General features: G+C 35.6%; 1 protein-coding gene across 3 annotated transcripts in view; it reads right to left on the reverse strand.

Moving 5' to 3' along the window:
* Positions 1-1,536: 1,536 nt before the first annotated feature.
* Positions 1,537-15,560, reverse strand: part of LOC126275217 (discoidin domain-containing receptor 2-like) — an 842,049-nt gene continuing 828,025 nt past the window's right edge. For all 3 annotated transcript variants that reach the window (XM_049977178.1, XM_049977180.1, XM_049977179.1), the window contains exon 18: positions 1,537-3,243. In XM_049977178.1, coding sequence (XP_049833135.1) covers positions 3,091-3,243 — 153 coding nt within the window. In that variant the 3' untranslated portion in view covers positions 1,537-3,090. The remainder of the gene's footprint in view (positions 3,244-15,560) is intronic.

Consider the following 15,560-nt stretch of genomic DNA (forward strand, 5'->3'; position numbering starts at 1 on the left):
TTCTGGAACAGGACAAGCAGCCATGTCTGGCCAAAGATCAGTATCAGCCTGAGACAGAGCCTGAAACTGGTCCGTCCGACAAACTAGAGAGGCCTTCCATTCAGCCCTCCAGAATGTCTGTCGCCCCCTGCCACACCTTGAGATGACCTCCCACTCTACCACGGGTGAGGGGTCAGCCTCAGTGTGGACAGTATCCGGGGCAGCCACAGCCATAGTCCGATCAGGGGATGCATGGGACGAGCTGGCTGTCCCCAACAAACCCCCGTCTGGACCCCCACAGTGTTGCCCATTGGCAACAGCCTCAAGCTGTGTGACCGAAGCCAACACTGCCTGAAGCTGGGAGCAAAGGGATGCCAACTCAGCCTGCATCCGAGCACAGCAGTCACAGTCCCTATCCATGCTAATATCGTTGTGCAAAGAACGTCTGAACTAATCTACAGAGTGGACAAACAATTCAAAACAAAATTTAAATGGTTATTAAAATAGAAGACTGCCTAGCCCGCGAAAGGCAAAGGTCCCGAGTTCGAGTCTCGGTCGGGCACACAGTTTTAATCTGCCAGGAAGTTTCATATCAGCGCACACTCCGCTGCAGAGTGAAAATCTCATTCTGGAAACATCCCCCAGGCTGTGGCTAAGCCATGTCTCCGCAATATCCTTTCTTTCAGGAGAGCTAGTTCTGCAAGGTTCGCAGGAGAGCTTCTGTAAAGTTTGGAAGGTAGGAGACGGATACTGGCAGAAGTAAAGCTGTGAGTACCGGTCGTGAGTCGTGCTTCGGTAGCTCAGATGGTAGAGCACTTGCCCGCGAAAGGCAAAGGTCCCGAGTTCGAGTCTCGGTCGGGCACACAGTTTTAATCTGCCAGGAAGTTTCATATCAGCGCACACTCCGCTGCAGAGTGAAAATCTCATTCTGGAAATGCAGTAGTGCTGCTACTTGCGCACTGCTGACACACTGCTCAGTAGCAGAAGGCTAACTGTACTGTCAGTAATGTACAAAGACTATTTGAAAGAAATAAACAAATGACAGACAACTATGTGACTTTACACATCACAAATATTAAAATGCAAATCTGCGCCTGCTTATTAGAAAACTACACAATGATTTGACGGATTTAACTAAACAAGTGCTCTAAGAACACTCAAACAAATTTTCAACTTGACTACTACACTTACATGAACGCTAAATAAGCCACTTGCTGCTACTTGCGCACTGCTGACACACTGCTTGGCGGCAAAGGCTAACTGTACTGTCAGTAATGTAATGGCCTAGCTTGAATTTGTCAGGTCTCCATCTGGTAGAGACACAAAATTTAAATTTGCAATATGCAAATGAACTGCCTATGTTTTAGTTATCCTTTTGCTGAGCATTATTATGATACTTACCTTCAACATTAAAATGTACATTGTAATTGACACATCTAGGTGAAACAAGTACCACCTATTATCCTTTCTTTTCAATTACATCAATTTTCATATTTTCAAAATCAATATTACTGATATTGAACAGAAGAAACAAAATGAAAAAGAACCCACCAGAAATACCATCCATTCAGAAATATATTTTCCAAACAGGTTTTCATCAGTTTATTATTTCAGTAATAAAAATCTGTAATATCTGAAAAAACAATAACTAATACATTTTGTAAGTCAACATCTTCGCATTAGGAGATAGTTCTCTTCAACAAGTGCAACATGTAATTGTTGGTCCAAGGAGATCAAGCCAGCTCATCACCATTACAAACTATGCACAATAGAACAAAACCTGTACATAACATTTTGTAAATTTACATACATCCATTGTTATTTTACAATACACAGTTTTAAAACATTCTCTTAGTATAAAATTACTTTACATTTATTTACAAGCATTTATAACATTTATTATTTTGTATATTTTTATACTTATAAGAGGCACATGAAAGAAAAGTACACTGAGTAAATTGTGACAAGTATTTCTTCCTGATCATATGGAAATGGAGATTATTATGAAAAAGTGTCATTTTTGTATAAGAATGTAGTTACACTTTGTGCTGCCTGACATTACATTTACAACAGCTTCAGAATAGTGCTCCATACCCAGTGTGAAAACCAGTTTTCAAGAGGAAAATCTATTGTCTCATTGTGAAGAAAGAAGGCACAAGGACAGTTCATATCATCTACCCTTTTCTGGTATTTATAAAGGAATGTCAGTATGCACTGAGAAGGGTTTTTCGTATTTCTCATTATAATCCAGTATCCTACTCGTTTTTTTCAGTATGTACTGCTAATAGATTGATGATCACTGACAACTAAAAGGTTGATTAAAGAACATGTTCCATCACAGAACTCATTATGAAAAGAAAACTGGTAAATGTAACAAAAGTTAATCATAATTCAGCCCAGGGGACCAATTTCAGTGTAACACATTGTCTAAGAAAACTGAAGAAGACACTGATATAGCAAATACTAAATCAGATTTTTTTTTGGACAAAGAAATCAATGCATTGTATCTCATCACAATGTTGTGACTTTTTGAACATTGAATAACGCCAAAAAAAATTCCATCTAAAAGGACTGATAAAAAGTACAAAATTTTTTACCGAACCTGAAGTAATTGTTGAGGAGTCCCGTAAGACAATACTCTAATATCACTGAATAATAATGAATTAACATGATCCTTGCCAAACAGACAATCATAGCAGCCTTTTTATCTTAGACTCAAAATAAACTGTAGTGAAATAACCCTCTACAGTAAAACAGTACTCTTATTACTGACGTTAATGAAAATTTTCAAAAGTTACAAAAAATTTCAGTCTTATTGCAACTCACATCAGGAAATGAATGCCACAACACAGCAGTTTCCAACAATTTTACACTATCTGTCTATCAATACCTGTAAACTGCTTATTTAGCACTGTGTAGTGGGTATCAGATCAAATTAATTTTATGGTGTGACTATCTCACATTTTATGCTATGAGATGATTTTTGTCACAACACATTCTGGTTTGTACCCAATCAGGCTTCTTTGGGTTACTTTGAGCAGATCATATAATTATATTTACAGCTTTCAAACTGCTGAAACACTTTAGGCACGGACTGAAAAATGTAAAATGTCAATTCATTTCTGGCTTGTATCCAAGATTTTTCCTTTGTAGAAACAAATAGATTTCTTGAAAGTTTGGTCGGTCTGATTCATTCCGTTGCCAACATTCACACATTAGGTCATAAATTTCTCTTGGACATTTTATTGGAAGAGGCAGAAGTACCTGTGAAAAAAGAATAAAGTTTAAACAACAATAGCGCACATTATATGCACAAAATAGCTGTAAAAGGTAAAGCAAGAAACTGTAATGGAACTGATATATATATGACACCAAAATAATCACAAAGTATTTGCATAATTCAGAAATGTTCTAGAGATACTGTTCTCTATTGATATTGACTGGAAGTATTGTCACATTTCAAGCACAATCAAATCCAAATTTGAATGCTGTCTTGTCAGTGACATAGAACACTGAACCATATTTATGACCGACATCAACTTATATCCAGAACAGAATTGATTATCTGGATGGAGAGAGCAATTATTTATAGAGATATCGAATCTTCCAAAATGCTAGGCAACCCACAGCATACCAGCTAGTGACAGTAATCATTACACCCCAATACATGCACCAAAGCTTGTGGCAATATGACAGCAGCAAATAATCTGAGGCTGGTTTAGTTCAAGGAGTCTGCAACCCGAGACACCTCAAATTGTTGAAAGAGTGTAGAGGAGTAGCTGTTATTAATGATAATCCTTGAAATATGCATTTACATCTACAAAAATATTGCATCACCACTGTAGAGTGCATGGTGGAAGTGTGCAATTGCAAGTTATTCCCTTTTCCATTATCTGCAAACTGAGTAAGGGGGAAAAAATTAGTGCCTGTACACCTCTGTATCAGCTCTAACCTCACTTATATTCTCACAGACCTTATGTGAAATGTGTCTTGGAGACAGTAGAATTTTTCTGCAGTCTTTTGGATATACTGGTTCTAAAAACTTGATCAGTAGCATTTCAAGAAAAGTGTGTCTTTTACCTTCCAGGAATTCTGATTTGCAAGACATTTGTCAATTCATCACACAAAAAATTCCTCATTGTATACTTTTGCACTTAGATATGTTGCAACAAAACAAGTTAATAATTTATTGAGTCATATAATCTCAAACGGTCCCTAGGATAATAAAATTGTAAGACATTATACAGATTATTCACCTGAATTCATCAATTTTGCTTCAAGTCTTATAGTATTCTCCTGGGAAATAAAATGTACTTTTGGTCCAACTTATCTGTTAATTTGTTAGTAGGAAAGACTGTGATAACTCTAGCCAGAACATCATTTAAAATCAGAGCTGCAAATGTTGCTGTTGTATAACAACTAAGATAGTATTTTGATTTGATTCTAGTATTGTACTGATGTATTTCACAGTTTAAGTTTGACTGCATTGTTTTAGCAAACAATACTATTGTTAAAATGCAGGGTGCCCCACTTCAAATGTTTCAGTGCAAATATTTCGGGTATAATAATAGATATTGAAAGACAACTTTCACTGGTATGACTGTAAGGGGCCTCACTAAAGTAAATACTATGAGACACTGTAAAATGTAAGCAAACGCAAGTTTCAACACAGACACCTTCTTTTTTTTTTTTTAAATGTACACCCTGTATTATTTCATGTGCAACCAATAACATTAAAAATTGCAAAAAGAATGGCGTTGGTTGTATTGTAATACATCAATTAAATCCCAAGAAATTGCAAAGCGAAGTTGATTCTTGAAATAAATTAAATGTTGCAATTATTGCCCATCTCGAGATGCAAATGTGATACCCACATAACAGTGTCTTTGGCAGGAAACCATTGTATTACTTTCTGCCCTTGCGACAACAGTGAAATTAAGATTATGTACATCTGTCACATTACAGTTATTAGCAAATTGGAGTTCACACTTGCATCTCGAGATGTGCAGCAGCAGTGTGTTTCATTTATTTGAAGCATCAACTTTGCTTTGCAATTTTCTGGGATGTAACTGAAGTATTGTGATGCAATTAACACCATTCTATTTGTAATTTTTCTTGTTATTGGTTACATAAGAAATAATGTGGGTTGTTCATTTAAAAAAATTAAGTTTGTGTAGAAACTTACATTTGCTTACATTCTAGAATGTCTCATAGCATTAATTTTCATGATCCCATCTTATGTTCATACCAGTGAAAGTTGTTTTTCAATATCTATTTTTATTCCACAGATATTTGCACTGAAACATTTAAGTGGGCCGCCCTGTAGAGAATGTTATAACGGTAAGCAGTTTCATTTTTTGGGAACAAGTTACCAAATGAATTCATGACTCTCTGAGTCCTGCACCATAAATAATTTCTGCAATTTTTTCCCTTTGACTGAACTACTAGTGATATTTTTAGACTGCCAAATGCTGATGCACCCCATATTTCTACGTGTTACTCAAATTTGGCAAGAGCAGTGCGTGTTATGCAGCTTTTTAACATACAGATATTCCTACAAGGTTTAATGATCATGTTTATGGCAAATATGTTGTTATTTTCTAATACAGTTTCTGGCTAAACCACATCTCTAGTTTTTTTTCTTTTTAAATTGTGATTACATTATATTTATCATTAATTCTAGTTATGTAATATGCATACTGGTATCATTGGATACAGACAGAATATACTTAGTAAGCAGTCTGAGGTCAATACTGTTCCACATTCGTCACAAGCAAACAATAACTGCCAGATTATGTTTAATCTACCAGTTATTGATGGTTTGTGACATAGACTGAACTTTACCGAGTTTCTGTGTAATGTAATTGAAATTAAATGAGCAGAAAGTGTGATTTACGATTGCAGGCTTATATGTCAAATTTACTACTATCAACAAACTATGATCTTACACAGTTTCCAGGCCAAGGAGCCTATTTGTATGTCCTGCCTCTGTTGAATTCCATTAGAGCAACCCTTTATAGTGTTTATACTTAAAAGAGTTTCACTGAAATGTTTAACTATTTATTTAGTATTTCAGTTGTACAAAATTTCCATTTGTCATAAGCTTTGTATATGCACACATTGTATGTATCATCTGCCCACAACACATTATTGGAGCTTTCACCATTGTAACATCATTTGCATAAACCAATAAGAGAAAGGGTTATCGCACAGTCTTTTGGCATTCAAATAAAAGTTATTTTGGATCTGAACAATGCTCTATTAGTTTTAACTGATACAATTGTTTCCCCCCTCATGCCAGAGCTGCAATACTGCTGAAGCAGTATGGTGGAAGACCCCAGTTTGCCACAGTGGTGAGCTAAATTTCCTCATGCCGTGGCTCAGTGCTGTTCTAGCCTGGTCACTTATGTGACTGAAGGCAGAGCCCACTCACAACAAAGCTGAGAGTAACCACTACAGGTACTTGCCACTCAAACCCTAGTAGTATCTTGTCGTCAACTACTGCTGATCCTGAGATGTACTCCACACCCTCTAGTGGTCCATGTGGGACTTATCAACTTTGTCTACATGTAGCCGTATTGTACATTAGTCTATCAGCCACTACTAGATCTGATGATACTGATACTGGGGTCTGAGTCAATGCCACCAAGAGGAGACCACCTCCACTTTGGGCAGTCCCTGGGCCTTTCCAAGAGAGCTTGATTTGGGATCCATGTGCCTCATGTCTGACTGACTGCTGGAGCAGCCAGCTGTACAGTACAAGCGCCTGCTTCCTGCAAAATGCCTGTTGTCAGTTGCGCATTTGCATGGCCACACTAGCTGCTGTCACTTTGCTGAGGCAGCACTCCTACCTAGCGTCCTCACACTGCCACAGCAGAGCGTGCAATCATGTGCAATGCTGAGTTAACAGCCACTGCCTTTGGGTCTTTGCATGCCACCGATCCGCCACTGTCTACCTTTGTACGAGAGTGTTACTGAATAAAGAACCTATATTACTAAATGACTATCCCAGATACTTGGGCACAATACATCTGCCTATTTACAGGTTTCCTATCTAACAGCTTCCAGGGCCAACAAAAATTTTATTTTCAATATTTCACACAATTATTGACCAAACTTAAAGTTCTATAATGCAGTCCTAGTCTAATTATTAAGAGGTATAACCTTACGTTAAAAGTTTAACACAATGAGGCAACTGCTGCAGTTAGAAACTTTGTTTTCCTTGATGCGGCATATTTGATGGTGCAGAAATGAGAATGAGAGCACTTAGTGACTTCCATCAAACTTAACATACAATTTAAAAACTTTTTCTTGCTGACACTCTCACAAAATGATGAAAGGAAAAATGTTTATCACTTACTACTTTTCCATGTTTTAATTTATTACTTCTTTGCTTCTAACTCTATTCACAATACACTTTGGTTACAGCATCTACATATATCACTGAATGCACATCCAAAATTATATCTATGTATGACACAGGAGATATGACATCACAAACATTGAGATGCATGATAAACTAGATTCACTTTAAAATGCAGCACAAATTACTCAGTTTATATTAATCCTGGGTTTCATAATGAGAGAACATAGCAGACTTCAAGCATAATTTCAAAACTTTCCTAAACTTTTTCTTGGTTACAAGTGTAAAGCAAAATACAGGGTTTCATAATGGGAACACTTAGTGACTTGTAACAGACTTTAAGTATAATTTCAAAACTTTCCTAAGCTTTCTCTTGGTTACATGCATAAAGCAAAATATTTAACACATTAACTCATTGTAGACAGAAGTTTTAAGCTGTTTTATGCATGAGAATTTGATCCTTTAAAGGATTGGGGTTTACTGGTATTATTGCTAACTGAGCTCCTGTTATTCGATAAACACCAGTGAGATGATAACACAGAATCTATCAACCTAGACACACCATGCTGAGACAACTAACCAGACTGGCATTGATGGTGTTCATACTCTGACACCATTACTGTTACAAGCATACAGCCTTTCCCACTGATCTAACAAGAAATTGAAATAACTTGGATTAATACTTCAAGTGAATAATGTACTCATTGTTGTCCTGTACAATCAAATTAATGCATTCGTGAACAAACTGCATCTATTTGAAAGGCATCTTAGTACAGGAAACTTATTTTTTTTAAACGTCTTTCATCATAACAATTACTTCCAGAAATTTTATGATTTATCAAAAAACATGGTGAAATGGTCAGAGTGCTGAGAACTTATGTGACCTAGAAAATGAAGTGAAATTAGTTAACACAAGGTTTTCAGTTGAACCATATACTGAACCTTTGTAAATGCAGTTAAATATGATTGATTTGTAAAATTGCACTCTTCATTAGGACATGTGCTGCAGCAGTTCAAATTTGTTATGATAGTATCATGAATGTATAATTTTTTATTTGGGACAACAATGTTGTGAACAATTTTCTTTTGTCTTGAGAAGGATAAAAGCTGTAGATAGATCCCAGCACCAGCAAAAAGGGCCTGGGCACCAAATATTTTGTCACTTGCAAATGAAAACAAATATCATGTTACACAAATGTAATAAAATTGCTTATTTAACTTGAATTGTTCCTTTATACATCCTGTTAAAATCAGATAAATGTAGTAGTAGTATCCTCACTCGTTACTAGTGTCCTGAGCAAAGTGTTGGTAACCCAGGTGTGAGCTGTTTGCTGAAATCTGCCCATATGTAAGCACCCAACCTAGAACAGTCTAACCTTATGCCTATATTCCACAAAGTTGCAAGCAACATGCCGATATTATTTTGTAAAGTCAAGGAATACAACAATAATACATTTGCTCTCCCCTATAGTAATAATTATCCCATTAATTACCCATGTAGATGTTGGCTTGTTTTTCCTAGAAACATTATGAATTTGAAATATTAAACTGGGTTTACTCAGAAAAGTCTGTAACCAATTGTAGATGACTTTCCCGGTTGCTATAGATGTATAATCGCCTACTAGCTACAGAAAACTGGCTAAAACTCAAAATTGACAACAGTCAGATTTTAGGGATGGATCTAAGAGTATGGTAATGGAGGTGGTGTATTTGTCACAGTAGACGAAACTCAAATCCTCAGAGATAGAAACTGAAGCTGCATGTGACATTGTGCGCAAGACTTATATTAAGGATGGGAATAAACTCATAATGGATACTTCTGTCAGCCACCAGATTCACCCCCCACCCCCACCCCCCACCCCCAAATGGAAATGAAAATCTTGGAGGAAACCTCATCTCCCTAGTACATTTTCCCCCAACAAAACTGTCATCACTGGAGAGAACTCAATCAATTGGAATTGTTGCAGTTTTGCAATGGGTTGGCATGACAAGATAGACTAAAAAACAATAGTAAGTGCTTGGCATTAGCAGTCTAGATGGTTTTGCAATATTACATGTAAGTCCAACATTATTGTTTTAAATAGTCTTTCTTGGGTCTACTTAGAGCCCCTGTTGGATCTTCCTCGCCTTTATTTTTATAATACTTTGGAACATCTGGTTCTTTTCAAATGTAAATTATCAGTGGCAACTGACATCATTGACTTTGACTTCTATTGGTAGTTGTGTCAGTAGTAGCCCTCACTGCACTTTCAAACACAGATTAAGCCATTTATATAACATAGGACATTAGACCTTGTAAGTAATTATATATTAGTGGCTCATGCCTTGTGTTGTTAATTCACATGCCAGGAATTTAATTTTGGTATTAAGAATTATGAACTTAGTATAGCACAGTTCTTATAAAGTTTTGTACAAATGTTCTTTTACACAGAAATGCACCTGAGGATGACCCTGAATGTTACACAGCTGGTTCTACCAGTCTCTTAAGTGACTACAATAAAACATGTAATATCACAAATTAGACTCTCAATCAATTTTACCAGCATTTCAACACCTCAGTATATTTTAAATTGTTTTGAGTGTTTCTTTCAGTATGCACACTGAAAATGATACCAGTTACCACAAGGCAGTTGAAGCAACAAATATTTCTGAAATTCAGAAGGGAACCAAACCAAGTAGAAAGATTTATATATTCAGTAAACTAGATGAAGATGCTGTAGTGTCATATGTCAGTGAGGAATGTGGAACATTCAGCAATGGGTATGGGCATTTAGAGAAACTGTGGCTCAAATTTCCAAGAATAGTAAACCAAGTACTGAATAGATATGTACTTAGCAGAACAATTTGTGATTGAAAGTGCCCTCCACAGTACACAGTCTCTGAAAGAAACAGCATAAGTATAAAACAAAGTGTGGAGCAATTGACAGAGGTGCTGAATGAAATACATTTAGCTGTCAATTCAAGAGTCCTTTAATGGCTACCATACCTGAACATTGTCAAAACACACCGTAAGTGGCACGAAAGATGGTGTGCAGACACTCATGGCTAACTGGAGTTGAAATTAAGGATAGCAGAGCAAGAGCAGAAGTGCTGAACTTCGTTTTCAAATGTTCATTTACAAAGGAAGATTCAGGACTAATGCCACAGTTTAATTCTCACTCTACTATATAGATAAGTGATACATATATTAGTGTCAGTGGTGTTGGAAAACAGCTGAAATTGCCACAATTGAGCAATTCTGCTGAGTAGACCTCTCTTTTGCTATAATATAATGTAGATCCTTCAACAAAAATGCTTTGCCCAGGAGTTGACTGGAAGCACAGGCAACAATCATCTACAAGAAGGGTAGCAAAGTGACCCATATAATAGCTTTGATGTAGAATCTTAGTGCATATTCTGGGCCCAGACCTAATAATGTATCTCAAACTGAATTACCTACTCCCTACATATGGAGCAATCTTCAACTAGCAACTAGAATTCGTAAGTGATAAAGAAACTATTTGAGACACTGAAAAATTTCGAAGAATTATACCCCAAGGAATCAACAGCACTGCAAATTTTGTACAGAAAACACAGCAAAATTCTTTAGTAATTCTGAAAAAACAGTGAATGAATTCGAATTATCAGGGGTGAAAGTATGTAAAAGGAGATGTTAAACTACATGTTGAGAAATGTGCTGGAATCCTTGAGCTCTTTATTGGGGACTTCATCAGTATTTTGAATGTAAATTCAGATGATGAATTTAAAATACAAGGATGTAAGGTAAAGTATAAAACCCAATACATTTCATTTTGAAAAGAAAACTGGTACAAGCTACTAGGAGCAGTTGTGTAATGTATATGGCAAACCAGGACTTCCGAAGAGTGACTGTCACCAGTCAGGAGCATGCAGAGATTCATGGACATGTTGTGGACATAATCAAGGGGGCTGTCACAGCAGTTGGCAACATGAGCAAAGTGATAAGTGCAGCAGGGACAATGACTGGTCTCATGGTCGACGTAAACATTATAGTTCAAGAGGCAGTCACCATGCAGAATGTCAAAGATGTCAACAGAAAGGAACCAAGATAAGCAGATTTGTAATGAAGGTAAAACCTATTGTGGTGTGTACAAAGGCTGAGTCAGGTAATAGTGTACAGACAGTAGTTATTGTATAGTGATTCCATAGATCATTTAGTTAATGACAAAAAGTATTTTTCCATCAACCTTAAGAGAGATTGTGAATGTAAAAACTGTGAATGGTTAAGATTTGCAAGCTACAAATGTAGGCAATATAATTAGTAGTTTTACAGTTTATGATGAGATGATTCCAATCAAAATGAAAAATGTATTTGACATGGAAGGCGTGGACAGAAATTTCATTAGGCATGCTAAAGTAAAAGAACAATCTAAAATTGTATCCGTTGGCTACCTTAGAGGTTTTTGATAAAGACAATAACTTACTTGTGATTGCTTTGCAAGTAGATAGGCTGTATAAAATAACAAGTAAAATGCACAAGAAACAGATTAATGTAAATAGAGCCAGTAATAAAGATAGCATGTCAGTAAAGAAGAAATAGCATCATACGTGTGGATATGTAAATTGTAACAATTTGAATATGTTGTGTAAACATCAGTTAGCAGGTGGATTGACGACAATTTTAGAATCAGAATTTATTCGGTGTAAAGTTTGTATTGATAAGGAAACACGCAGTTTAACTTTTGAAAACAACAGAAGCAGAGCAAAAGAAACATTAGAGATTGTTCATACTGGTTTGAACAGGCCACACTCAACTCATGGTTTGCATGGGTGAAGATATTTTCTCACGCTTACTGACGATTACAGTAAAACAGTTAGATGTTACATAATCAAATCTAAAAATCAAGATTATGATTGTTTTGTGGAATATGTTAATGAAACTGAAAATTTATTAATGAAATTGAGAATTTAACTGATAAAACTATTAAGAAATTGAGATTTGACAATGGGAAACAGTCTGTGTTTCAGCTTACAAGACAGAAAGGAATCATTTTAAATGCATGTCCTCCTTATGAACAAGAATTAAATGGTATAGCTGAAAGATACAACAGATCGATTATGGACATTTCAAGATGCCTGTTAGTTGAAGCGAGAGTAGATAGAAGTGTTCGGCCTGAAGTAATTTGTGCAACTGTATACCTTAAAAACAGAACTTTAGCTAATACTATTGAAAGCGAAACTTCTTATGAGATGTCGTTTGGGATAAAGCCTAATGTTAAACATTTAAAGTTGTGTATGAAAGTAGGCTTTTTGTATGTGTGCCACAACAGCAGAGAAAGTCAAAGGAGGATTGTAAAACAGACTGGGAATATTAACAGAGTAAAATGAAGATGGATACAGCATACTGATTAACAACAATGTTATCATTGCCAGGCATATTGATTTGTGGAAGATGACATAAGAGGTATTGATATTAAGGACTCTGAGTCAGGGATAGAACATTTTAGCAATTCTGAGTGGAAAAGCATAGACAGTGAATTGGTAAAGGAGCAAATGGAAGAAAGGGGTGTTGAAGGGTGTCCAAGCAATCATAAAGAAAACCAGGAACAAGAGTTGAGAAGGTCAACTAGAGAATGTAGAATGCCTGATACATTTAATGATTATGTCATGAATTAACTTCATTTATATAAACTACTGTAGTGCTGATAAGCCAGAAAACTTTGAGGAGGCAATAATAGTAATGAGTCATATTTCAAAGTGAGCCATGGATAAGGAAATCGAGAGTTTAAATATAAATAAAGCCTGGAAACTAGTAATTAAACCAGTGAATGTAAATGCTATTGATGTAGAGTTGTTTTTTTACATGAAAATCATATAACACTTGAAAGCAAGCGTACTTGTAAGGGGCTTTCAGCAAAAAGAAATCCTGGATGACATTTATTCGCCAGTTGCTTTGATGCAAAAATTGCAAGTTTTATAGTCATTCAGTTGTCAAAATGGTTTAATTGTAGAGCAAATGGATGTACAAGCTGCATTTCTTAATGATAAAGATTTTTTCAGAAATTTATTTGAAGTAACCTCCTGGATACAAGGGTGGAACAGAAAAGAAATAGTTAAGGCATTATATGGCTCAAGGGAAAGTCCCAGAGTATGGTATGATTGTTTGGTTGAGTTTATGAAAGGTCAAGGTTTCAAAAGAAGTACATATGGTTATTGCCTACATGTACTGATGACAACAAATCACATGGTCTATATATTGTGTTCAGTGATGTAAAGGCAAAATACGAGTAATCAAAGATAAAAATCTGTTATTCAAGCAGTTTCTGATGAAAACCTTAGGTGAAGCAACAAATTATCTTGGGATAAATATTAATTACAATTATGCAAAGAATTTAATGACTCTGAGTCAGGAAAGCTGTTTTCAATCTATAGCTGAGGAATATCAGATTGAACATTCAAACTTGTACAGTACTGCAATGGAAATAAATTTGAAACTAAAAGTAGCATGAGATAAAACTTATAATATAATAATATTAATTACAGGAAGTTCGTAGGTGCTCTCCTGCACATTAGCTTAGGAACATGGCCAGATATGAGCTACACTGTGAACTGTTTGAGTAGATTTCAAAACTGCTGCATTCTTACTCACTTTAAGTATGCTTTGCAAGTACTTCAATATTTGTATCAAACAGAAGTTTGAAGTTAACATATAAACGCTGGAATTATCAATTTCTTAGAGTTTTTTGTAGATGAGGATTGGGCAGGCAATTCTGTAGATCATTATTTCACATCACATTATGAATTAGGTTATTTGGAAATGCAATATTTTGGAATTCTAAGAAATAATGAAGTGTTAAAAAATCTTATATTTTTGATGAATATGTAGAATTGTCAGAACTGTCTCAGAGATTAAGTTAATTTTAGAAATTTTGAAGTCTGACAAGCCTGATAAGTATGTGAAGAAGACTCGAGAGCAGTCAGCACTGCTAGATACGAAAAACATACTAAAGATTCAGAGTACATAAAAGTACTCTATCATTCTGTGAATGAATGCTATATGAATGGAATTTTAGACATGTGCAAAGTAGATTCAGAAAGCAATATAGCAGCCTTTTTTTTTTTCAAGTCTTTGATCAAGGATGAATTTGTGAAATTTTGAGAAATGGTGAATGTAATTTGATTGTGATGTAAATGTAAGGATGCATGTTGAAGTGTGCTACATTTATGTTGTAGTATCTACTGTGTTGATAGGATTGCAACAAGAATATTACATTTTTACTGCACAACAGTTAGTTAGTTCCATTCCATGAATGTGTTTTTTATGTACAGACACATTTTTATATACCTTTTTCTAAATAAATATTCTTGAAAGCAACATTTCCTGACTGCCAAATATCATTTGACTCATTACCACACCTCATTAAAGAAGGCAAGATAATATGGTACATTAAACAAAATTTGAGGAATGCTTACTATGGAGAATGAAGCATTTTATCTTGGATGGAGAGTCATGGCCAGAAGTAGAAGCAAATGAATGCCCCAGGCAAGTATATTGGAACCCTTGCTACCCATGTTATATATTAATGACCTTTCATACAATGTTAATAATGGCCTCAGAATTTTTTCAGATGATGCAGTTATCTGTAATGAATTACTATTTGAAAACAGCTGCCAAATATTCAATCAGATCTTGATATGACTACAAAATAGTGCAAAGATTAGCAACTTGCTTTAAATGTCCAGAAATCTAAAACTAAGGAGTTACAAAATACCAAAATGTAGTATCCAATGAATACAGTATCAGTGGATCACAACTGAAATCACTGAATTCATAGAATTGCTTAGATGCAACTATTTGTGGGAATATGAAGTGGAACAATAACAAACTCAAAGTTATAAGTAAAACCAAGTGGCAGATGTAGGTTCATTTGTAGAATACTGGGAAAATGCAATCAGTTAACAAAGGAGACTGCTCTTAAAACATTTGTACATCCCATCATAAAATATTGCTAAGGAGACTCTCAGGGGACATCAAACATATAGAAAGAAGGGAGCATAAATTGTTTGGCTCCTGGGAAAACAACATGGTAGTGCTTGAAAACCTCAACTGGTAGACATTGTCCCATGAAAACATTTAAAATGTTTCAAGAATCAGTATTGAGTTAGCAATCTAATTGCAGCCCTGTATGCATTGCTCCAGTAGGGACCATAAAGAGAAGATCTGACTAATTACTGGGGGGCAGAGACGCAATTAAGTAGC

This window comes from Schistocerca gregaria, chromosome 1 (assembly GCF_023897955.1).
Source record: "Schistocerca gregaria isolate iqSchGreg1 chromosome 1, iqSchGreg1.2, whole genome shotgun sequence".
Classification (NCBI taxonomy): Eukaryota; Metazoa; Arthropoda; class Insecta; order Orthoptera; family Acrididae; genus Schistocerca; species Schistocerca gregaria.